General features: G+C 38.0%; 1 protein-coding gene across 2 annotated transcripts in view; it reads right to left on the bottom strand.

Moving 5' to 3' along the window:
* The window catches only part of LRCH2 (leucine rich repeats and calponin homology domain containing 2), a 112,372-nt gene that overhangs the window by 58,954 nt on the left and 29,136 nt on the right, over positions 1 to 24,282 (bottom strand). For both annotated transcript variants that reach the window (XM_065916349.1, XM_065916350.1), the window contains exons 2-5: positions 11,222 to 11,366; positions 7,097 to 7,223; positions 2,683 to 2,788; positions 2,464 to 2,600 (exon numbers count right to left, since the gene is read on the bottom strand). In XM_065916349.1, the coding sequence (XP_065772421.1) occupies positions 2,464 to 2,600; positions 2,683 to 2,788; positions 7,097 to 7,223; positions 11,222 to 11,366 (515 nt within the window). The remainder of the gene's footprint in view (positions 1 to 2,463; positions 2,601 to 2,682; positions 2,789 to 7,096; positions 7,224 to 11,221; positions 11,367 to 24,282) is intronic.

Raw genomic sequence — 24,282 nt, 5'->3', positions numbered from 1 at the left:
ATTCATTATTAGAGAAATGCAAATCAAAACCACAATGAGGTACCATTACACGCCAGTCAGGATGGCTGCTATCCAAAAGTCTACAAGCAATAAATGCTGGAGAGGGTGTGGAGAAAAGGGAACCCTCTTACACTGTTGGTGGGAATGCAAACTAGTACAGCCACTATGGAAAACAGTGTGGAGATTTCTGAATGTTGAGTTCTAAGCCAACTTTTTCACTCCTCTTTCACTTTCATCAAGAGGCTCTTTAGTTCCTCTTCACTTTCTGCCATAAGGGTGGTGTCATCTGCATATCTGAGGTTATTGATATCTCTCCCAGCAATCTTGATTCTAGCTTGTGCTTCATCCAGCCCAGCGTTTCTCATGATGTACTCTGCATATAAGTTAAATAAGCAGGGTGACAATATACAGCCTTGATATACTCCTTTCCCGACTTGGAACCAGTCTGTTGTTCCATGTCCAGTTCTAACTGTTGCTTCCTGACCTGCATACAGATTTCTCAAGAGGCAGGTCAGGTGGTCTGGTATTCCCATCTCTTTCAGAATTTTCCACAATTTGTTGTGATCCACACAGTCAAAGGCTTTGGCATAGTCAATAAAGCAGAAGCAGATGTTTTTCTGGAACTCTCTTGCTTATTCCATGATCCAACGGATATTGGCAATTTGATCTCTGGTTCCTCTACCTTTTCTAAATCCAGCTTGAACATCTGGAAGTTCACAGCATAAAGAAGGCTGAGTGCCAAAGAACTGATGCTTTTGAACTGTGGTGTTGTAGAAGACTCTTGAGAGTCCCTTGGAAAACAAGGAGATCAAACTAGTCAATCCTAAATTAAATCAATCCTGAATATTCATTGGATGGACTGATGCTGAAGCTGAAGCTCCTATATGTGGCTATCTGACGTGAAGGGTGAACTCATCGGAAAAGACCCTGATGCTTGGAAAGACTAAAGGCAGGAGAAGTAGACAACAGAGGATGAGGTGTTTGGATGGCATCACCGACTCAATGGACTTGAGTTTCAGCAAGCTCTGGGAGATGGTGAAAGACAGTGAAGCCTGGCATGCTGCAGTCCATGGGGTCACAAAGAGTCTGACTTGACTGAGCAAATGAACCACAGTATTGGACATCACAGATTATACAACATTTCCATTATTTAGAAAGTTCTATTCAATAGCAGAGCCTTAGATATTCTACAGACCTTCATGTTTTCAGTCTTTCATCCCTGTATTTAGTTACATGTTTCATTCAATAATCACCAAAGAAACACCCGAGCCATTCCCAAATTTAACACAGTAAAATCAACTTGCTTCTTGTTGCCTTCTCCCATAGCAGACACAGGTTTTGGGTTTCCCCATCCTGCTATGGTAGTTTCTACCAGGACTCCAGCCAGCTTTAATTATTTGAATTTACAAAAAAGACACTCACTTGCAATGAGTAGAATGCACCTTTGTAGGAAAAGAGAAAAAAAAAGGCAACTCTTCTGGATGTATACAAACCCAGTGCCAGGGCATATAGCTTGGAAATAGAGTACAGACTGGCATTTCACTACCATGTGCCTCCTCAATCAGATACTCTTGTGCAGTGTAAGTGGAGATCCTAGTTACCACTATTTCACCTATTTTCCATTTTCCAAAATTCTGTTGCCATCTCTCCCCTGCTGTCCTCTTCTCTCTCAATCTTTGTCTTCATGAGTTTATAGTTTAGTGTACTGCTTTATTATCATTTTAGTGGATTCCACATGAATTTAATTCTCAAACTAAAAGTCAAACCAATCAGTCCCAAAGGAAATCAACCCTGAATATTCACTGGAAGGACTGATACTGAAGCTGAATCTCCAAAACTCTGGCCACCTGATGCAAAGAGCCAATTCATTGGAAAAGACCCTGATGCTGGGAAAGATTGAAGGCAGGAGGAGAAGAGGGCAACAAAGGATGAGATGGTTGGATGGCATCACTGATTCAATGGATATGAGTGAGCAAACTCTGGGAGACAGTAAGGAACAGGTAAGCTTGGCATGCTTCAGACCATGGGGTTGCAAAGAGTCAGGCATGACTGAGTGACTGAACAAAAAAGTAGGTTTTCAACTTGAATCTTTCTGTTATGATTCCACTTATTGGTGCTAAAAATGTACTCCAATCAATCACACAACAAATCTCAAGTAAATATATATCTGAGTAGGACAGAGGTAGACAGAATCCTTAGTCTATCCTTTTAAAATAACACAAACCACCAGAATTATCAATTCACAAGCAGAAAGTTGGTATCTGGGTTATCCAAATCCTATTCTCTAGAAATGAAGCTAAACCTCCTACCAAAGTGAGAAAGACACTTCCCAGAAAAAACACTTTTGATAGTAATACCTCAAAAACAAACTGACTCCTAATTCTGATACTTTTGTATTTACCAGAAACATATAATTCTGAATAAAAATAAAAGAAGCAAGTATCATTGTTTTAAATTACAAACCTGTGCTGGTGGTACTTGCAAAGGATTGTTATCCAAAATTATTACTTGTAAATGATGCAGCTTCCTGTAACAAACTGGAATTTCGGTCACTTTATTACAAGAGAAATCCAGCTTGACTAAGGGAAGATCTCCTAATTCTGTTCAGAAACAAAAATTATTTAATTAAATTCTATACAGTTATTCTCTTATTCATGTGAGTAAAAACAGTGAGCATCTTACCATCTGGTAATGCCTGAAGATTATTTCTTCTTATATTTAGCTCTCTAAGTGATTGTAATTTTCCCATTTGTTGGGGAAGAACCTGAATCTCATTGCAGCTAATATCCTAAGGAAAAAAGAAAATAAAATTATAACAAACTAATGGAGAAATAGAGATACATTTCTACTTTTTAATTAAAGCACATGGCTAATAGCTAGCAAGTCACATTCAATGTCATTTCTCTAAATATGGATTATCAGGCAGATTTATATTTATGTTACATCATGAAATCAATCCAGCACAATTAACATAAATTTTTTGTGTAAAAGTGTGAGGTTATAACTTAGTAATACATAAGTCAGCATTTTGAAAATCTCAACTAAAGACCACTCTTACCAACTAAAACCAGAAGGTGCTCTTCATTCACAGGTAAAATGAAAGAGAACTATCAATCACTGGGATAATTTGTCAATTATAGTATTGTTTGGGCTTCCCTGGTGACTCAGATGGTAAAGAATCTGCCTGCAATGCGGGAGATCTGTCTGGGTTTGATCCCTGGGTTGGGAAGACCCCCTGGAGGAGCACATGGCAACCCACTCCAGTCTTCTTTCCTGGAAAATCCCCATGGACAGAGGAGCCTGGTGGGCTACAGTCCATGAGGTCTCAGAGAGTCAGACATGACTGAGCAACTAAGCACCAAAAGTAGTTGTTTTGAGATACCTGGTTGGGCAGGAGGTGAGAAAGACAAGGATTTACAGATGTGAGCTGGAGATTCAAAGACCATGGTCAGAATCAATTTAACAAAGCCTGTTTCTATGAGGGATTACAGGCTCAAAATTTGATGGCTCACACCATAACCCAAAGACATTCTAAGAGATCTGGTCAGAACTGCCTCATGGTTACATTAAAATGCAAATCTCAATTTAAAGATAAACAATACCACATTTCCATAATAATAGAAGAAAGGAACAGCTTAAGTTAATAAACTGTGCAGTCCTCTCCCCTTTTCTTATTATCACATCAACAGAAAGGGAAGAAGAATCTGCAAGATCTCAGGCAGAAGTCATTCTAGACACACTGCAAATAAAATTCATATTCTACTGCAACTGCCCCCAATTTCCACCTTTGACTGGAAATGACATTTAGCTTGGAAGGAAAGGCGTGGCACATACATGTATTGTTTAATCAAAAGTAAAAAAGGCAGGCGGGTAAATTCAAAATAAGAATATTGTTGTTATTTAGTCACTGAGTCATGTCTGACTTTTGCGGGACCCCATGGACTGTAGCCTGCCAGGTTCTCCTTTCCATGGGATTTCCCAGGCAAGAATATTGGAATGGGTAGCCATCCCCTTCTCCAGGGGATCTTTCCGACCCAGAGATCAAACCCTCATTGCCTGCATTGGCAAGAGGATTCTTTACCCTGAGTCATCGGGGAAGCCCCTAAAGAATATTAAATAATATCTAATCATCTAACCTATAGATTTAAAAATGTATCTACATGCCTCTTTCAAATGTATCTACATGCCATCTTCATTCAACAACAACTATTTATCAAATATGAACTATTTGCCAGGCACTGTTCTAGGTGCTGGGGACGTATCAATGAATAAAACAAACAAAAAGTCCTGCCTTCAGAGCTCCTTATGGATACTGCATTATAGCAAAGGCAGTAGATTACACAACATGCTAGAAGTGCTATGGAGGCAAAAACAGAGCAGGGCAAAAGAAAATTGTAGTGCTAATAATATTCGGGAAGGATAGGAATTTAGATTGTTTCATAGTTAATATTTGAGCACTATTATCAGAAGTGAGAGTATGAGCCATGTGAATACAAAAAAAAAAGGAATATTCCAGACAGAAGGAACAATAAATGTAAAGGCTCTTAAGCAAAGCATATGTAACATGTACTAAGAACAGCAATGAATCCAGTGTAGCTAGAGAAAAGTGGGCAAGGGGAAGACTAGGATGGAGGGAAAAGTTTTGGCTTTTACTCAGAAATGTGGCCAGGTACCAGAAACTTTTAAACAGAGGTATGACAAAATCTAACTTATGTTTTGACAAAGATCACCTTAGCTATTGTATTGAGGATAGTCCAAATGATGGATAAAAAAACTTCAGAAAAACATCCATTAAAGTAGATACTATGGCTCCCTCCCAAAGGTGCCTAATACCGAAGATTTCCATACAAAAAAAAAAATAATAAAAATTTGACAGGCAGTTGCCACTTCATAGAAGAAACAAACCCGGCACAGGATACTGAACTACTCACCAACAGGTACTCTACAAAATACTCAGCTGGGATTTGAAGGCCTGAGAGTATATCCTAGATCTAACGACAGACTTCACTATAGCCGGCTATGACATTTCTAGGATATACTGTCCTGGGAAAACATTCCAATGACAGGTAATATCCACAAATTAATTCTGTGATGTAAATTGCCAATTAAAAAAATAAAAAATAAAATTATCAATTAGCCACCCTAATGCAACCTATCCACTGTTACTGATTTTGAAAGTTGAAAGCACAATAATTTTACAGTGCTAGTAAAATAATGATTAATATGTTTTCATATTCTGTTTAAATAAAAATACTACACTAAATCTCAAAATCCTAAATATTTTTGAAATTTCATTTATCCAAAAACTATCTCATGTAATATAATTTAAAACATAGGGTCAAAAACTGAATTAAAAAGAAAGAAAAAAGAAATTACAGAGCCATAGAATCTCTTTTTAAAAATATTTATTTATTTGGCTGCATCCAGTCTTATTTGCAGACACAGGATCTTTATTACATCATGCAGGATAATCCCTTACAGTGCTCTGGCTCTCTAGTGGCAAGTGGGCTTAGTTGCTCGATGGCATGTGGGATCTTAGTTCCCTGATCAAGGATGGAACCTGCATCCCTTGCATTGCAAGGTGAATTCTTAACCACTGGACCATCAGGGAAGTCCCAGAGTCATAGAATCTTAAAGGAGAATGTACATAAAATCTTTAAAAACATTAACAGTGTGCATGTCAAAGAAAGTAATGAACCCCTTGTATTGTGAATTTGTTAGATCACATCTGGCATCTTCTGTTCATTTCTGAGTGTTACATTAAAAGAGACTATAATAAAAGGGAGCATTTTCAGGATAGAAATAGCTAAAAATAAAAGGTGATAAAGAATAGAAATATAGAAACTAAAAAAAAGAATAAAGGTAATAAAAATATTTAAGCCACAGAAAAACAGGTCTTAGAGTTTGGTAAAATGGAAAGTACACACACAACAAATTATAAATATCTGAAGGGAAGAAAAGTTATCATTATCTATACTTCTTCACATGACAGTCTCAAAACCAATGGATAAAAGTGATAGGGCATGTAAAAGAGAATTAGGGCTGCCTCAGATACACAAACACAAAGATTTGTCCACCATTGAAAATATACAACTAGATGTGTCAGGGATTCCTGCATTAGGAAGTGGTTTTATCTGATTATTTACAAGATTTCTTATAATATCAAAATTCTGTGGTTCTATAACATAACAAGACTAAACTCAAGGAAGTTTCCTTGCATTACAACTGCATATGCTTATGAATTTTTAAAAAAGCATTCCTGAAATTTCTGTTCATTACATTCTATTTGTACATTAATTTCCCATTATAAGCTAGTACATAAGTTCCCCAAGAAAATTTTTCGCCCTCCACACATAAAAAAATCACATTTATTAACACTTGAAAACAAATCTATGTATTGGAAAAGCATTACTCAAGATAAAGTAGAAGATAAAAAATAAACAGCATGTTATATTGTGTAAGGTAGAAGTAACAGAAAGATGTGAAAATAGCTCACTGTTTTGAAGATTTGATTATGTTTCTCTGAGTTCATTGTCCTATAATAGCTAAAATGATATGTTCAAAGTAATTACTTTAAATTATTCCTATATTTCTATAATCAATTACATATAAAGGCCTCTTTCCATTAATCTTCACTCCAAAAGTGTTATAAAATTACATGGGGATATAGAAGAAGGTCATTTTTATTAATTCTACTGCATGTAGGCATGTACTCTCTTATCTCCTCTCTCTGAAGCCTTCATTGAAGTCCTGTAAAACCTTAAAAAAAATAAAACCTTACCTTTTCCTGATCTAAGAACTTTATTGTCCACAAAAAGGATAGACAATTGCTTATTTGTCTGAAACTATTTTTTAAGATTTGTAAGCAAGTCTTCTGATCTCACTAGGACTAAGGAACAACCACGGTTTTTATTGTAGTTGTGAGCTAAAATCAGACATAAGCAAGGGTATCTTGAAATATCACTAAAGAGAACTTAGGCACATACCAAGCTTTTTTTTTTAATTAGAGTGAAATTCCATAAAGGAATTAATCTCCCGAAATATAAAGATATGTGTTATGCACATTACATACAATCGATACAACTATTTTACTCACCAATTCCATTAAATCTTTTAACTTTCCGATTTCTTCTGGAATGGATACCAGTTTATTATTACTGAGGACCAAAACTTTAAGGGGAAGATCGAATAGGTATTTTGGCAATGTTGATAAAAGATTTCGACTGAAAAGAATAAGAAAGTCTCATTATGAGAAATAAGTCTGAAATGAAGGATGTTGAAAAAGAACAAATCACTTCAAAAGTAAGAATTTTTCACTAAATAACAACTATTATTTAATTAATGCTTACTTCGTAACAGACTAATATATTTACATGCACTACCTCATTAAATCCTCATATTAACCTAACAAGACAGGTGGTATTATCTGCATTATACAAATAAAATTAAAGGTTAAGTTTGGTTAAGTCACGTGCCCAGGCACAAGCCTGCACTGTGACCTGTAATATTGTCCTACACATCTCCAGCTCTCAAAACTCAAGGATTTTTCTGAGCTAGAGAAAATTCTAACTCAGAATTCTCAGAATTCTTCCAAGCTAAAGAATTGCCAGAACCTTGCTCTCTGGTACAATTTCACTATATTCAATACCTCTACACCTCTCACTACGGGAAGGCTCCAAGGATAAATCTGCATGCACTGTGTTCAAATTTATGAAAGAATGAATAGAATTATACCTTTAAAAATATGTAGTAACCTTAACCCATTCTCTTTTGTTGCAGGTTTATGGTAGAACAGTCTATTAGCACCTTCATTTCAGCTCATAGTTGATACAATATTCCTGTCTCTGCAGATATATTTAAATATAAGGACAACTAACATTTGTTACTATGTAGCAGGCCATGTTCACAGCACCTCACATGAATTAACTTGACTAATCCTCACAACAACCCACTTCAGGAAGATAGATACTATCATAATGCCCATTTTAGAGATGAAGAAAAAGTCTAAAAGAGATTAACTGCTCAAAGTCACAAACCTGGTAAGTGAGAGAACCAGGATTCAAATCCAGGCGATTTGACTTTGAGTCCCTTACACTCAAACTAATTTTGGCCAAATATGCATGCCAATGTAGACTGACCCAAACTATCCCTGTTGTAGACTAAATGTTTGTGTTCTCCCCACTCAAAACTATAATGTTGAAGTCTAATCCCCAATGTGATGGTACATGGAGGTGGGGCTTTTGGGAAGTGATTAGTGGCCTTAAAAAGAGACCCTAGAGAGCTCCCTTTCTCTTTATTCCATGTAAGGACTCAGCTAGAAGAGAGTCATCTATATAAATCAGGAAACTGGTCTTCACCAGACACTGAATCAGCTGGCACTTTGATCTTGAACATTTCAGCCCTTAAAACTATGAAAAATAAATTTCTGTTGTTTATAATCACCCAGTCTACGGTATTCTGTTATAGTGCCATGAATGGACTAAGACAATCCTACTACCAAAATATATATAAAGTGTACCACTACATTTACACACTATCAAGCATTCATTAACAATTTGCTATTATTTTCCTTGCTTTTCAAAGTAATATTTATAGGCTGTACATAGCATTTTGTATAACATACACAGCAATAAAACTCCAGTGTTACCCCAAGAGAGGGACTTCAAGCCTTTTTGCCCCATTCAAATAGATGGGGAAACAGTGGAAACAGTGGCTGACTTTATTTTTCTGGGCTCCAAAATCACTGCAGATGGTGACTGCAGCCATGAAATTAAAAGACGATTACTCCTTGGAAGGAAAGTTATGACCAACCAGGACAGCATATTAAAAAGCAGAGACATTACTTTGCCAACAAAGGTCCGTCTAGTCAAGGCTATGGTTTTTCCAGTGGTCATGTATGGATGTGAGATTTGAACTATAAAGAAAGCTGAGCACCGAAGAATCGATGCTTTTGAACTCTGGTGTTGGAGAAGACTCTTGAGAGTCCCTTGGAGTGCAAGGAGACCCAACCAGTCCATCCTAAAGGAGATCAGTCCTGGGTCATTGGAAGGACTGATGTTGAAGCTGAAACTCCAATACTTTGGCCACTTGATGTGAAGAGCTGACTCATTGGGAAAGACCCTGACACTGCAAAAGACTGAGGGCAGGAGGAGAAGGGGACGACAGAGGATGAGATGGTTGGATGGCATCACCGACTCAATGGACATGGGTTTGGGTGGACTCCGGGAGTTGGTGAAGGACAGGGAGGCCTGGCTTGCTGCAGTTCATGGGGTTGCAAAGAGTCAGACACGACTGAGCAATTGAACTGACCGATACCTTCAAAGGATGTCCAGAAACACTAGACTGGTTTAATCACATGGTACAGACTTCAATAAAAAAGACTAATGCCCCAAGACCAGAAGTCCTAGCCAGACTGTTGGAATGTCAAATATGCTAGGTGTTTGTCACAACTCTTGCACTTTAAGGATCAAGTACAATCCTTGGTAAAGTGGTCTGTCTGGAGCACAAAGGGTCTTCCCGTGGATTCTACTGAAAAGAAGCATAGTATACAGGAAGGAAGAATAAGCTAAAAATTATCTTACAAGTTTCTCAAAATCTTTTCACCAAAATAAAAAATAAATAAATAGGAAAAAGAATGGCACATACAAACTCAATCTAATCTCCCTCATACCAAGAAAGTTTAAAAATTGGTTTCTTTTCTTCCCTTAAGAAGCAGGTTTATTGAGTTAGCAGTCAGCTCTCTATTTCTTTATACATAGTTAATAATCATAAATCTTCACTTTTGACACATGCTTTAGAGACAGCCAAAGAAAGCCAGTCATTAGAACAAGTGTTATTTTAATATAGTGAGTTTAAAACATTTTGTGTCTGTAAACAAAAATTACAAGTCAACTTTTAGAGATCAAAATGGGAAAGAATCACAAAAAGTTTTAGTAAAACTATTCTAAGATGTACCATAAATGTTAATGTATAAATGCAATTCAATTTTTGACAAATTGCTTTTTCCATAAAGTAACAAAATAAAATGATAATAAAGACAAAAAATTTAAAAATACCTCACTTTCCCCAAACCTTTCCCAAGCCAGGCCAAGGAGATTATGTACCCAGTTAGAAAAAGGAGCAACCCAAATGACCAATATCTATGGAAGGAAATTACTCTCACACATTTTAAGGTTAAAATGGTTTCAGTTAAAGTAATATGTACTGCCAGGTGACACCACTGAGGGAGATATACATAATAAATATCACATAGAAAGGAACATTATCATTTACATATGTTAATTCTATTTACTACTTCCCTATTTGAGAATTTAGACAAGTAACTTCATTAAGGAAGAAGTTTTCCCTTATAATTCAAAACATAAAACAAAAATAAGAATAAGATTCTAAAATTAAGTCACAATATACCAGTTTCCATTCACTGTCACTCATTTGGTAGGGCAATTTTTTTCTTACACTTATTCAATGTTCAGTCTATTATAAAAACAGCATAAAGCTAAGAATGAGAGTTCTACAGCCACACTGCTGCTTTGATTAGAATCTTGGCTCCACCAGTTGCAGAATGTGTAATTTTGAGCAAATAGTTAACCTCTGTGCTTCAGTTTCCTCATCTGCAGTGCAGAGATTATAACTACATTATCTGAAAATGTTGTGAAGATGAGATGAGGTAATACAGGTAAAGTATTTTTAACACTGCTTGGCACATGGTAAGAACTTATTATTAACATCAACTATTATCTACGCCTAACCTTCCAGTAATCCCACCCCAATCTATCCATCCTTGAGGTAGCAATAAGAAGTCACAAGAGTGAAAAATATAACTCAAGAACTGTTTATTTATAATGTTCCACTTTAATTGGGGATGCTAATAAATAAACCTGTGTTGTGGTGCTATGATTTCAACAAAATGTTTCTGGTCTAAAGCCATGGTACTCAAAGTGACCTAAGGACCAGCAGGCATGGGCATTACCAGAGAGTTAGAAATGCTGGCCTATGAAATCACAATCGGCATCTGGTTCCTGTGGGCATTGAATTTTGAGAAGCACTGCTCTCAAGAACAAGACCAAAAACCTATAAATTAATATGGACATATAGAAAATACAAATAAGATACTGTAGAGACATAGGTTACATAGCCAAACCAATTACATTCCTTTGCAACTAAAACGAATTATAACTGTACTAAAAAAACAAAATTTATTCCCCCCAAATTATTTTCTTACCTAATGTTAAGGTATGTTAACATCTGCAGGTTTTTAATAGCTTCAGGAATTATTTTGATGCAATTATGATATAAATTTAATGTTTCAAGAGGTGCAAATAACCAGACCTCAGAAGGAATTTCTGTAAAACGATTTCTTGAAAGATCTGAAAAATAAAAGTAATGTCCGCATGTCAAACATACACCTATATTTGTGGTAATTAACAGAACTATTTACACACTTGCTGTATCACTGAGATTCCAACCAACTACTCAAAATACTGACCTTGACCTTTTGCCTTAAGGCAAAAAATATAGAGAAATATATTCATGGAAAGTTTGTTCATTAACAAACTGCACTTGATATACTTCAATATCTTTAAATATTATCTTTTAAAGTACCAATGAAGAATTCTCTCTGATATTTAAAAACATGAATAAAACCATCCCTGATCCCACATCCCCCTCCATCCACCTCTTCCTCCTTTACAGCAAAACTTAAATAAATTTACAACATAATTATATTTAATACTTACCATGGACTTTTCAACCAATTATAATTTGCTTCTATTCATTTTTATATCTACCAAGGTCACTAATAGCCTCCATATCAACCACCATTCATCCATTTGGAAATACTCCTCTTCCCTTGGCCTGGAAAACTACACTTCTGGATCATTTCCTATTATCTCCCTGGCTGCTACTAAGTCTCTTGCTAGATTCTCCTCTACCCATACTGTGAATGTTTTTGTTCCTAAGGACTCTGATATAAGATACTCTTTCCTTAAGACATACTCTGTTAGATGACTTAATCCAAAACTAGGGTTACTATTCATATACTGAAAATTTCAAATTAAATACATGTTTGAACACTTATGTGCTAATCTTTAGGACTTCCCCTTCGTATCTCTCAGGTACCTCAAATTCTGTAAGTGCAAAATCTTAACTGAAGATCTTCCACGTATCTGTTTCTCTCACTTTAGATAATGTCACCAACATTCTCCTCATGAGCTGCTCAAGCCAGAAACTTGGCATTTACACTTGATTCCTTCCTCTCCTAAACTATTCCAATTACAAACATATGATTCTATTCACTTAAGTTTTCACACGCACACACACACAAAAACAGAATTATTATAACTATTAGACATCTATTGATACTTTGTTAAATGAAATTTTGAAAAATACTTAGGATATCATATGGCAGGTTGGAAAAAAAATACCCTAAAAGAGTTTCTCAACCAAAGTATTATTGACTTTTTGCATTTGTTGTATGGAGCTATCATGGGCATTGTAGGATATTTAGCAGCATCCCTAACATCTATCTACTAGATGCCAGGTAACACCCTCTAGTCATGGTAGTCAAAAAACATCCCATGGAATATAAACCCTCCTACCCCTGTTGAGAATTTCTGCCTGAACAATTATCAAATTAGCTATCTTACCATAGGAATATACTTTGCTAAGGGCTTCCTAGGTGGTGCTAGTGGTTAAGAACCCACCTGGCAATACAGGATACTTAAGAGATGCAAGTTTGAACCCTGGGTGTGAATGATTCCCTGGAGAAGGAAATGGAAACCCACTCCAGTGCTCTTGCCTGGAGAATCCCATGGACAGAGGAACCTGGAGGGCTACAGTCCACAGGGTCACAAAGAGTCAGACATGACAGAAGCAACTTAGCACGCATGCACACACATACTTTGCTATCACTATTTCATTATACTTATTTGGTTAAAAACATAAGACTATCATTTACCTTTATCAAGAAAAACACCTATGCAGTTAGGGAGTTTGGAATCAATATGTACATGCTGATGCTGCTGCAGCTAAGTTGCTTCAGTTGTGTCCGACCCTGTGCGACCCCATAGACAGCAGCCCACCAGGCTCCTCTGTCCCTGGGATTCTCCAGGCAAGAACACTGGAGTGGGTTGCCATTTGCTTCTCCAATGCATGAGAGTGAAAAGTGAAAGTGAAGTCTCTGTCATGTCCGACTCTTTGCGACCCCATGGACTGTAGCCTACCAGGCTCCTCCATCCATGGGATTTTCCAGGCAAGAGTATTGTAGTGGGTTGCCATTTCCTTCTCCACTACTATGTTTAAAATGGTTAACCAACAAGGACCTACTGTAGAGCACAGAGAACCTTGCTCAATGTTATGTAGCAGCCTGGATATGAGGGGAGTTTGGGGAAGAATGGATACATGTATATGTACAGCTGAGTCCCTTTACTGTCCACCTGAAACTATCATAACATTGTTAACTAGCTATGCTGCTGCTAAGTCACTTCAGTCGTGTCCGACTCTGTGTGATCCCATAGACGGCAGCCCACCAGGCTCCCCCATCCCTCGGATTCTTCAGGCAAGCACACTGGAGTGGGTTGCCATTTCCTTCTCCAATGTGTGAAAGTGAAAAGTGAAAGTGAAGTTGCTTAGTCGTGTCCGACTCTTAGTGACTCCATGGACCGCAGCTTACCAGGCTCCTCCATCCATGGGATTTTCCAGGCAAGAGTATTGGAGTGGGGTGCCATTGCCTTCTCCGGTTAACTAGCTATACTCCAATATAAAATAAAAAGTTAAAAGAAGAACATCTATGGTGTATCTTAGGCCACTGTACCTCATTTAGCATCTGATCTGCCCACATAAGAACAGCTTCCTACCAACACTAAAATTCCTCACTCTGAGGGATGGGACCTATTTATTTAGCAATAAAATAATTTGCTATTAAGAATATCAATATACATGTATGTTTTTATGCATGTGTGTATACATGCACATACTCATTTGCCTAATACAAAATTCTGTAACTGGCTAAAGAAAATATTAGTTATGATTATATAAAAGTTAATTTGGATTCTTTTTCTTCTCACCAAAAGACTCTGAATAACTAAATAAAAGGACAGATAGAATTATTAGAAATCAAAGTCTGAACCTCAAATAGAAGTTTTCAATTTACTGGCTCACCTCCTCTAGATACCCAGGCATCATGCAGTTCTATTGAGGGGGAAAAATTAAGACTTCTTTTTTTTAGTTTAGAATATTTCTTTTACATTTGACTTTTACCTCTTATCCTTGTAACTTCAGAATTCGAGGAGTTGAAAATCACTGCTTACAGTTAATTTGAAATCCTAAAAACAAATTCTGCCCAGTTTATTTTTATGTATAATATTTAGTAACCTAGAGTTAGATGATGGTAGCTTGCATGGAGATGGCAAGAATAAGGATAAAAAAATAGAATTTGAAATGTATTTTGATATTAGTACTTATAGGAATTGGGCAAGTAACTGTCTATGTGGGATACATAAGAGACAGTAATCAAGAATGGAACCCAGAAAAGACTGGGAGGAGAACAAGATGGCAGAGAAGTAGGATAGAAGGGCTTGCAGAACACCAGCTGAGAGCTGACAGGAGTACCTGACCACCAGAAAAGAATACACAGAACCAATCAAAACTCAGTAGGATAAAGGAACTAGGAGGAAAAACCGGAGTGTTAGTAGGACTGGATCTGCCTTCGGTGGGTGGGGGAACTGAAACAGGGGTCCAATTCCCATATCAAGGCAATTGCCTGGGTCACAGGAGAAACATTTAAGGCTGAGAGTGAAGCAGCTGATCTGTGGTAGCCTAAATGGAATGACAATCAGACAGTCCTTGCCGCAGCCATATGTACCCCGGAAAGGGACGCAGGTCCCCTAGAAGGCGCAGCAGCTGGGAGCTGGGAATAGGGATTGTAGAGCAATCCCAGGGTGAGGGCTGCTGTTGACTACAGAGAGATGGACCAAGGGGACCTGAGGGAGGAGACTGTGGTAGGAATGCCTGTGGAGGAAAGCCAGGCAGCCATGGAAGCAAGGTGATACTGCTGAGTCATGCATAGGGGGTGGAGCCATCACCACAGCCTCTCTCTCCCCATAGGCCAGCACCCACAACTGAACAATAGAGAGCCTGGCCCATCAAGTGCCTGATGCACCCAACAACAGAGAAGGACCCCAGACAAGGGAGCCCTCTAAGTGCCTGAACAGATGGAGCTATGGAGAAAGACTAGCCAAAGAGGCCTTCTGATCACCAGCTACCAGAGGCTTGAAAAAAAGACTCTGATAGGGCCATAAATCCTGTGACTGAGGCAGTCTGTGTCCCTGCACACTTGGCACAGCCAGGGTCCCTGCAACCCAAGCAGCTGTGCCACCTTCATGCTTAACCCTCACTGCTGCAGACATAAGTCTTCCAGGACAGCCTCAGGAGCAAACCCCAGTGGACAACCCACATACACAGGTAGAAATAAAACCACAATTGAAGCCCAGAGGCAGTGTGGCTAAGGAAGAAGACCCAAAACCTTCCCACCAGCTTTACAAGTTGCAGATTAAATCCACATGATCAACTAGGCAGCCTGTGTCTATGGAATATATCAAAGGACATTGAGAATTCCCACAAGAGAAAATCCACTAGTTCTGATAGCTGTGGACATTGGAGGCAAGAACACACAGGAGTAGGGACAAGATTAGAGTCTGAGCTGCCCCCACTGCAGATCTGGAGACCAAAACAGTGCTGGAGTGCATCCTAGGTAGGCAAGGTGGACTGTGACTCCCAGCAAGGGAAAGAACCCTGACAGCAGTGACTCAAGAAAAACATTTATTCTTCTTATATTTTGACTTGTTCTGTAATTTCTTTGGGTTTTTTCCTTTCCTTTTTTTCCCCTCTGTTGTAGTTGTTGATTTTATTAGCACTATGAAATATAATTAAGCTTTTGAGTTTTTTTTCAATCACACTTTTTATTCCTGTTATAAACCTCTACCTCTACGTTGGCCTTTTGCAGCTCTGTGGAGTTTTCTTTCTTCTTTTCTCTTTTTTTTAATTTTAATTTTTAAATTTCTTAAACCTATTATTTTTTTCTACATTTATTCCTTTGTTTGCTTTTTCTACTGTTCCATTTCCCTTGCAGTTAATTATGTATATATATATATATATATATATATATATATATATATATATATATATATTCTTTATCTATCTCTGTTTAACTTTGCATATCTACTCTTTATTTTCTTTCTTTTTTCTTACCATATTTGTTAGTTTTGCTTTCATTGCTTTATTCCCCAGTTGGCACCTTGCTTTAGTTTTGTTTTCCAGTTTGTGTTTCAGTTAGTTTTGTTCTTAACTGGTGGATATCATTTTTGGTTCCATTGTTTGTGGAGTCAAACTATTGTACCTTATTTTTGTTGGACTATTTTGATTTTGCTTATGTGCATATGTGCATATTCCACTATTTTAATTATTATTTGCATGATTTTGTAACTGCCATTTGTCTGGGGATCATCTTGGGTTTCTCATTTTTGGGTATTTGTTTTACTCTCACTTAATGCCATAACAAACCACCTGTGGAATCTCTGTTCTTGGCCAGAGATCAAGCCCTGAGCCTTCAGAGTGGAAGAACTGATTCCAAGACCCTAGACTACCAGAGTCCTAACCCAAGGGAATATCAAATAGTGAGAACTCCCACAAAGGAAACCACTTGGATACAAGACCCAATATCACCCAACTACCAGTAGCATCCTGTGCTACTACTCACCCAAATAACAAACAAGACAAAAATACAAACCCAATCATCAGCAGACAGGATTATCACCTCACTCAGTCCTGCCCATCAAAAAAAATAATAAACTCAACACAAATCTCATGCTACACGAAGCCTACACAAACCACTGGACAAAACTTAGACAGGCAGAAACCAAAAAGAAAAAAGAATTCAACCGAAGGGTGGGAAAAGGAGACCTCAAACACAGTAAGTTTTTTAAAAAATAATGAAAAGGCAGAGAAATACCACACAAATGAAGGAACAAACTAGAAACACAAAAGTCCAAATAAATGAAGAAGAAATAGGCAAACTATCTGAAAAATAATTCAGAATAATGATAGTAAAGACGATCAAAAACCTAGAAAATAGAATGAAGAAAATGCAAGAATCAATTAACAAAGGCCTAGAAGAATTAAAGAGTAAATGTACTGAGACAAACATAATTATTGAAACTAAAATTACTCTAGCAGGAATCAATAGCAGAATATCTGAAGCAGAAGAAAAGATCAGTGAGCTGGAAGATAAAATGGTGGAAATAACTGCTAAAGAGCAGAATACAGTAAAAAGAAAGAAAAGAACTGAAGACAGGTTCAGAGACCACTGGGACAATATTAAACATACCAACATTTGAATTACTGGTATCCTGTAAAAAAAAAAAAACAGAGAAAAAGAAAGGGTATGACAAAATTTTTGAACAGGTTATACTGATCTTTCAGAAAGATGGGCAGCCCAGAAGGGAATGGCAGGATATAGTCAAAGTACTGAAAGGGAAAAATCTACAACCAAGATTACTCTACCGAGCAAGGATCTAATGCAAAATTGATAGAAAAATTAAAAAGCTTTTCAGATAAGCAAAAGTTAAGAGAATTCAATACCACCAAATCAACTTTACAACAAATGATAAACAGACTTATATAGTCAGGAAATACAAGAAAAGATCTACAAAAACAAACTTCAAACAATTAAGAAAATGGAAATAGGAACATATATATCAATAATTAAATGCAAATGGATTAAATGCTCCAACCAAAAGACACAGATTGGTTAAATGGATACAAAAACAGGACCCATATACATGCTGTCTACAAGAAATCCACTTCAGACCTAAAGACACATATAGACTGAAAGTGAGAGGATGGAAAAATATATTCCATGCAAATGGAAAGCAAAAGAAAGCTGGAGTAGTAATCCTCATATCAGAAAAAGTAGACCTCAAAATAAAGAATACTACAAGAGATAAGGAAGGATGCTACATAATGATCAAGGGATCGATCCAAGAGAAAGACATAACAATTGTGAATATCTATGCACCCAACACAGGAGTACCTCAATACAGAAGACAAACACTAACAGACATAAAAGGAGAAACTGACAGTAACACAATAGTAGTAGGAGACTTTAACACCCCACTTACCAATGGACAGTTCACCAAAACAGAAAATTAATAAGGAAACACATTTTAAATGATACATTAGATGAGATGGATTTCACTGATATCTTCAGGACATTCCATCCAAATGCACCTTCTTCTCAAGTGCACATGGAACACTCTCCAGGATAGACTACATCTTGGGTCACAAATCAAACCTCAGTAAATTTAAGAAAACTGAAATCGTATGAAGCATCTTTTCCGATCACAATGCTATGAGACTAGATATCAATTACAAGGAAAAAAACTGTAAAACAAATGAATGGATATTAAATAATACATTTCTAAATAACAAACAGGTTACTGAGGAAATCAAAAGGGAAATGAAAAATATCCTGGAAACAAATGACAATGAAAACAACAGCTCGAAACCTATGGTATGCAGCAAAAGCAGTTCTAAGAGGGGAGTTTGTAGAAATACAAACCTACCTCAAGAAACAAGAAAAACATTGAACAGAAAAAAACCCCTAAGATTAGCAGAAGCAAAGAAATCATAAATATCTGAGCAGAAATAAATGAAAAAGAAATAAAGGAAAAATTAGTAAAGATTATTAGTAAAGATTTACTAGTTATTAAGTAGTGAAGATTAATAAAACTAAAAGCTGTTTATTTGAGAAGATAGACAAAATTGACAAACCTTTAGCCAGACTCATCAAGAAAAAAAGAGAGAAGATTCAAATCAGCAAAATTAGAAATGAAAAAGGAGAGGTTACAACAGACAATGCAGGGAGGAGCTAAGATGGCGGAGGAGTAGGACGGGGAGACCACTTTCTCTCCTAGAAATTCATCAAAAGAATAACTGAACACAGAGCAAACTTCACAAAACAACTTCTGATCGCTAGCTGAGGTCGGTCACCAGGCGCCCAGAAAAGCAGCCCATTGTCTTCAAAAGGAGGTAGGACAAAATATAAAAGATAAAAAGTGAGACAAAAGAGCTAAGGACGGAGATCCGTCCCGGGAAGGGTCTTAATAGAGGACGTTCCCAGACACCGGGAAACCCTCGCTCCGGCGGGCCTGGGGGAAGTGTTTGAATTTCAGAGGGCAACCTGACTGGGAGAGAAACAATAAATAATACCCACAGATTACGAGCCTAAAAGCAACTCCCAGCAGAAAAGTACCCCAGACACCCGCATCCGCCACCAGCAAGTGGGGGCGGAACGGAGAGGAGCAGGCGGCATTACTTGGGTTAGGGTCCGGGCCTGAGTGCCCAGAGGACAATCGGAGGGAGCTTTTGTGAGTTCCCAGCTTGACTGTGGGAGAGCAAAAGAGAGAGAGAGAAAATTAACCGGCCCGAAAACACTGCCGGCTGTTCGCAGAACAAAGGGACCGAGATTCTGGATGGTCGACATCCGCCGGGAGGGTCGCGGCGAGACACAGGGTGCAGGCACCCGACCGGCGCAGGCGGGGACTGGGGCTGGGGACGCGGAGGGCAGAAGGCGCACGCACCGGACTGGCGCCAGCGGAATCTGAGGCTGGGACCACGGAAGGGAGTGGGCGCGCGCACCCGGGGAGAGTGCGCCCATCAAGCGTCAAGCCCCTGGCTGCCTGGACCGCTCTGACGGGGAAGGCACAAAGAGCAGGCGCAGCTTTCTGTTCCGACATTTGGCGGAACACCCGAGGGCTGGAACCGCGCACAGCACGCGGCGCGCTCCATATAGAGCAGCAGGAGCCTGAGCAGCGCCAGCCCCGCCCCGCAGCGCCCGCCCCGCCCCGCCCCGCAGCGCCCGCCCCGCCCTGCAGCTCCAGCTCCTCCCTGCAGAGCGACGGAACTAGCTACCTGAATAAGAGTCCACCTCCGCCCGCCTATGTCAGGGCGGAAATGAGGCCCTGAAGAGACCGGCAAGCAGAAGCCAAATAAACAAAGGGAACCGCTTCAGAAGGAACTGGTGCAACAGATTAAAATCCCTGTAGGAAACACTGACCACACCGCAAAGGGGCCTGTAGATATCGAGAAGTGTAAGCTGGAACAAGGAGCTATCTGAAACTGAGCCGAACCCACACTGACCGCAACAGCTCCAGAGAAATTCCTAGATATATTTTTACTTTTTTTTTTTTTTTAAGTAAGAAAAAAAAATTTTTTTTTACTGTATTTTTTCTTTTTTATTTTCCTTTAAAATTCCCTATTACTCCCCCATTACTCCTTAACTTTCATTTTCATAAATTCATACGATTTTTTTTAGTTAGGGAAAATTTTTTTTTTCCTCTTTTTTTTTCTCTTTTTTTTCTTTTTCTTTTTTTCCCCTTCTTCTCTTCTATTACCTATTTTTCTTTTTCTCTTATTTCTTTTAAAGTCCTCTAGTACTCCTCTACTACTCCTTAATTATTCATTTTCAATACACTATAACCTTACAAAGAAGAAAGGAAAAAAAAGAAGAGAAGCCCTATTTTTAAACCGAACCTCATATATATTTCTAAAATTTTTGGGGGGGTGTTTTTGTTTTTGTTTTTAATATAGTATTTTTAAGAGTATAACCTCTATTCTAGATTTTCAATTTTTGTTCTTCAGTATATGATATAAACTGTGAACATTTAAGAATCCAATATTCAGTTTCCATTTTTATTCAGGAGTGTGTTGATTATTCTCTCCCAATCTTGACTCTCTGTTTTCTACCTCAGAACACCTCTATTTCCTCCTTTCCCCTTCTCTTCCCAATCCAATTCTGTGAATCTTTGTGGGTGTCTGGGCTACGGAGAACACTCTAGGAACAGATGACTGTGTAGATCTGTCTCTCTCCTCTTGAGTCCCCCTTTTTTCTCCTCCTGCTCATCTCTATTTCCCTCCTCCCTGTCCTCCTCTTTTTGTAACTTTGTGAACCTCTCTGGGAGTCCCTAACGGGGGAGAATCTTTTCGCCATTAACCTAGAAGTTTTATTATCAGTGCTGTATAGTTGGAGAAGTCCTGAGACTACAGGAAGAATAAAACTGAAATCCAGAGGCAGGAGATTTAAGCCCAAAACCTGAGAACACCAGAAAACTCCTGACTACATGGAACTTTAAGTAATAAGAGACCGTCCAAAAGCCTCCATACCTACACTGAAACCAACCACCACCAAAGAGCCAACAAGTTTTAGAGCAAGACATACCACGCAAATTCCCCAGCAACGCAGGAACATAGCCCTGAAAGTCAACATACAGACTGCCCAAAGTCACACCTAACACATAGACCCATCTCAAAACTCATTACTGGGCACTCCATTGCTCTTCAAAGAGAAGAAATCAAGTTCCATGCTCCAGAACTCTGACACAAGCTTTCTTAACCAGGAAACCTTGACAAGTCAACCATCCAACCCCACCCACCGGGTAAAAACTCCACAATAAAAAGGAACCACAGACCTCCAGAATACAGAAAGCCCATTCCAGACACAGCAATCTAAACAAGATGAAAAGGCAGAGAAATACCCAACAGGTAAAGGAACATGACAAGTGCCCACCAAGTCAAACAAAAGAGGAGGAGATAGGGAATCTATCTGAAAAAGAATTTAGAATATTGATAATAAAAATGATCCAAAATCTTGAAAACAAAATGGAGATACAGATAAATAGCCTGGAGACAAAGATTGAAAAGATGCAAGAAATGTTTAATAAAGACCTAGAAGAAATAAAAGAGAGTCATTTAAAAATGAATAATGCAATGAATGAGATCAAAAACACTTTGGAGGGAACCAAGAGTAGAATAACGGAGACAGAAGATAGGATAAGTGAGGTAGAAGATAGAATGGTGGAAATAAATGAAGCAGAGAGGAAAAAACAAAAAAGGATCAAAAGAAATGAGGACAACCTCAGGGACCTCTGGGACAATGTGAAATGCCCCAACATTCGAATCATAGGAGTCCCAGAAGAAGAAGACAAAAAAGAAAGGCCATGAGAAAATACTCGAGGAGATAATAGCTGAAAACTTCCCTAAAATGGGGAAGGAAATAGCCACCCAAGTCCAAGAAACCCAGAGAGTCCCAAACAGGATAAACCCAAGGCGAAACACTCCAAGACACATATTAATCAAATTAACAAAGATCAAACACAAAGAACAAATACTAAAAGCAGCAAGGGAGAAAAAACAAATAACACACAAAGGGATTCCCATAAGGATAACAGCTGATCTATCAATAGAAACCCTCCAGGCCAGAAGGGAATGGCAGGACATACTGAAAGTAATGAAAGAGAATAATCTACAACCTAGATTACTGTACCCAGCAAGGATCTCATTCAGATATGAAGGAGAATTCAAAAGTTTTACAGACAAGCAAAAGCTGAGAGAATTCAGCACCACCAAACCAGCTCTTCAACAAATGCTAAAGGATCTTCTCTAGACAGGAAATGCAGAAAGGTTGTATAAACGTGAACCCAAAACAACAAAGTAAATGGCAACGGGACCACACCTATCAATAATTACCTTAAATGTAAATGGGTTGAATGCCCCAACCAAAAGACAAATATTGGCTGAATGGATACAAAAACAAGACCCCTATATATGCTGTCTATAAGAGAACCACCTCAAAACCAGAGACACATACAGACTAAAAGTGAAGGGCTGGAAAAAATATTTCACGCAAATGGAGACCAAAAGAAAGCAGGAGTCACAATACTCATGTCAGATAAAATAGACTTTCAAATAAAGGATGTGAAAAGAGACAAAGAAGGACACTACATAATGATCAAAGGATCAATCCAAGAAGAAGATATAACAATTATAAATATATATGCACCCAACATAGGAGCAACGCAATATGTACGGCAAACGCTAATGAGTATGAAACAGAAAATTAACAGTAACACAATAATAGTGGGAGACTTTAATACCCCACTCACAACTATGGATAGATCAACTAAACAGAAAATCAACAAGGAAACACAAACCTTAAATGATACAATGGACCAGCTAGACCTAATTGATATCTATAGGACATTTCACCCCAAAACAATTAATTTCATCTTTTTCTCAAGTGCACACGGAACCTTCTCCAGAATAGATCACATCCTGGGCCATATCTGGTCTTGGAAAATTCAGAAAAATTGAAATCATTCCAGTCATCTCTTCTGACCACAGTGCAGTAAGATTAGATCTCAATTACAGGAAAAAAATTGTTAAAAATTCAAACATATGGAGGCTAAGTAACATGCTTCTGAATAACCAACAAATCATAGAAGAAATCAAAAAAGAAATCAAAATATGTATAGAAATGAATGAAAATAAAAACACAACAACCCAAAACCTATGGGACACTGTAAAAGCAGTGCTAAGGGGAAGGTTCATAGCATTACAGGCTTACATCAAGAAACAAGAAAAAAGCCAAATAAATAACCTAACTCTACACCTACAGCAATTAGAGAAGGAAGAAATGAAGAACCCCAGGGTTAGCAGAAGAAAAGAAATCTTAAAAATCAGGACAGAAATAAATGCAAAAGAAACTAAAGAGACCATAGCAAAAATCAACAAAGCTAAAACCTGGTTTTTTGAAAAAATAAACAAAATTGACAAACCATTAGCAAGACTCTTTAAGAAACAAAGAGAGAAGAACCAAATTAACAAAATATGAAATGAAAAGGGTGAGATCACAACAGACAACACTGAAATCCAAAGGATCATAAGAGACTACTACCAGCAGCTCTAAGCCAATAAAATGGACAACTTGGATGAAATGGACAAATTCTTAGAAAAGTATAACTTTCCAAAACTGAACCAGGAAGAAATAGAAGATCTTAACAGAACCATCACAAGCAAGGAAATCGAAACTGTAATCAAAAATCTTCCAGGAAACAAAAGCCCAGGACCAGATGCCTTCACAGCTGAATTCTACCAAAAATTTAGAGGAGAGCTAACACCTATCTTACTCAAACTCTTCCAGAAAATTGCAGAAGAAGGTAAGCTCCCAAACTCATTCTATGAGGCCACAATCACCCTAATTCCAAAACCAGACAAAGATGCCACAAAAAAAGAAAACTACAGGCCAATATCACTGATGAACATAGATGCAAAACTCCTTAACAAAATTCTAGCAAACAGAATCCAATAACATATTAAAAAAATCATACACCATGACCAAGTGGGCTTTATCCCAGGAATGCAAGGATTCTTTAATATCCGCAAGTCAATCAA

This window comes from Muntiacus reevesi, chromosome X (assembly GCF_963930625.1).
Source record: "Muntiacus reevesi chromosome X, mMunRee1.1, whole genome shotgun sequence".
Classification (NCBI taxonomy): Eukaryota; Metazoa; Chordata; class Mammalia; order Artiodactyla; family Cervidae; genus Muntiacus; species Muntiacus reevesi.
The sequence above is the reverse complement of the archived record's forward strand: the minus strand, read 5'-3'. Positions and strand labels throughout refer to the sequence as shown.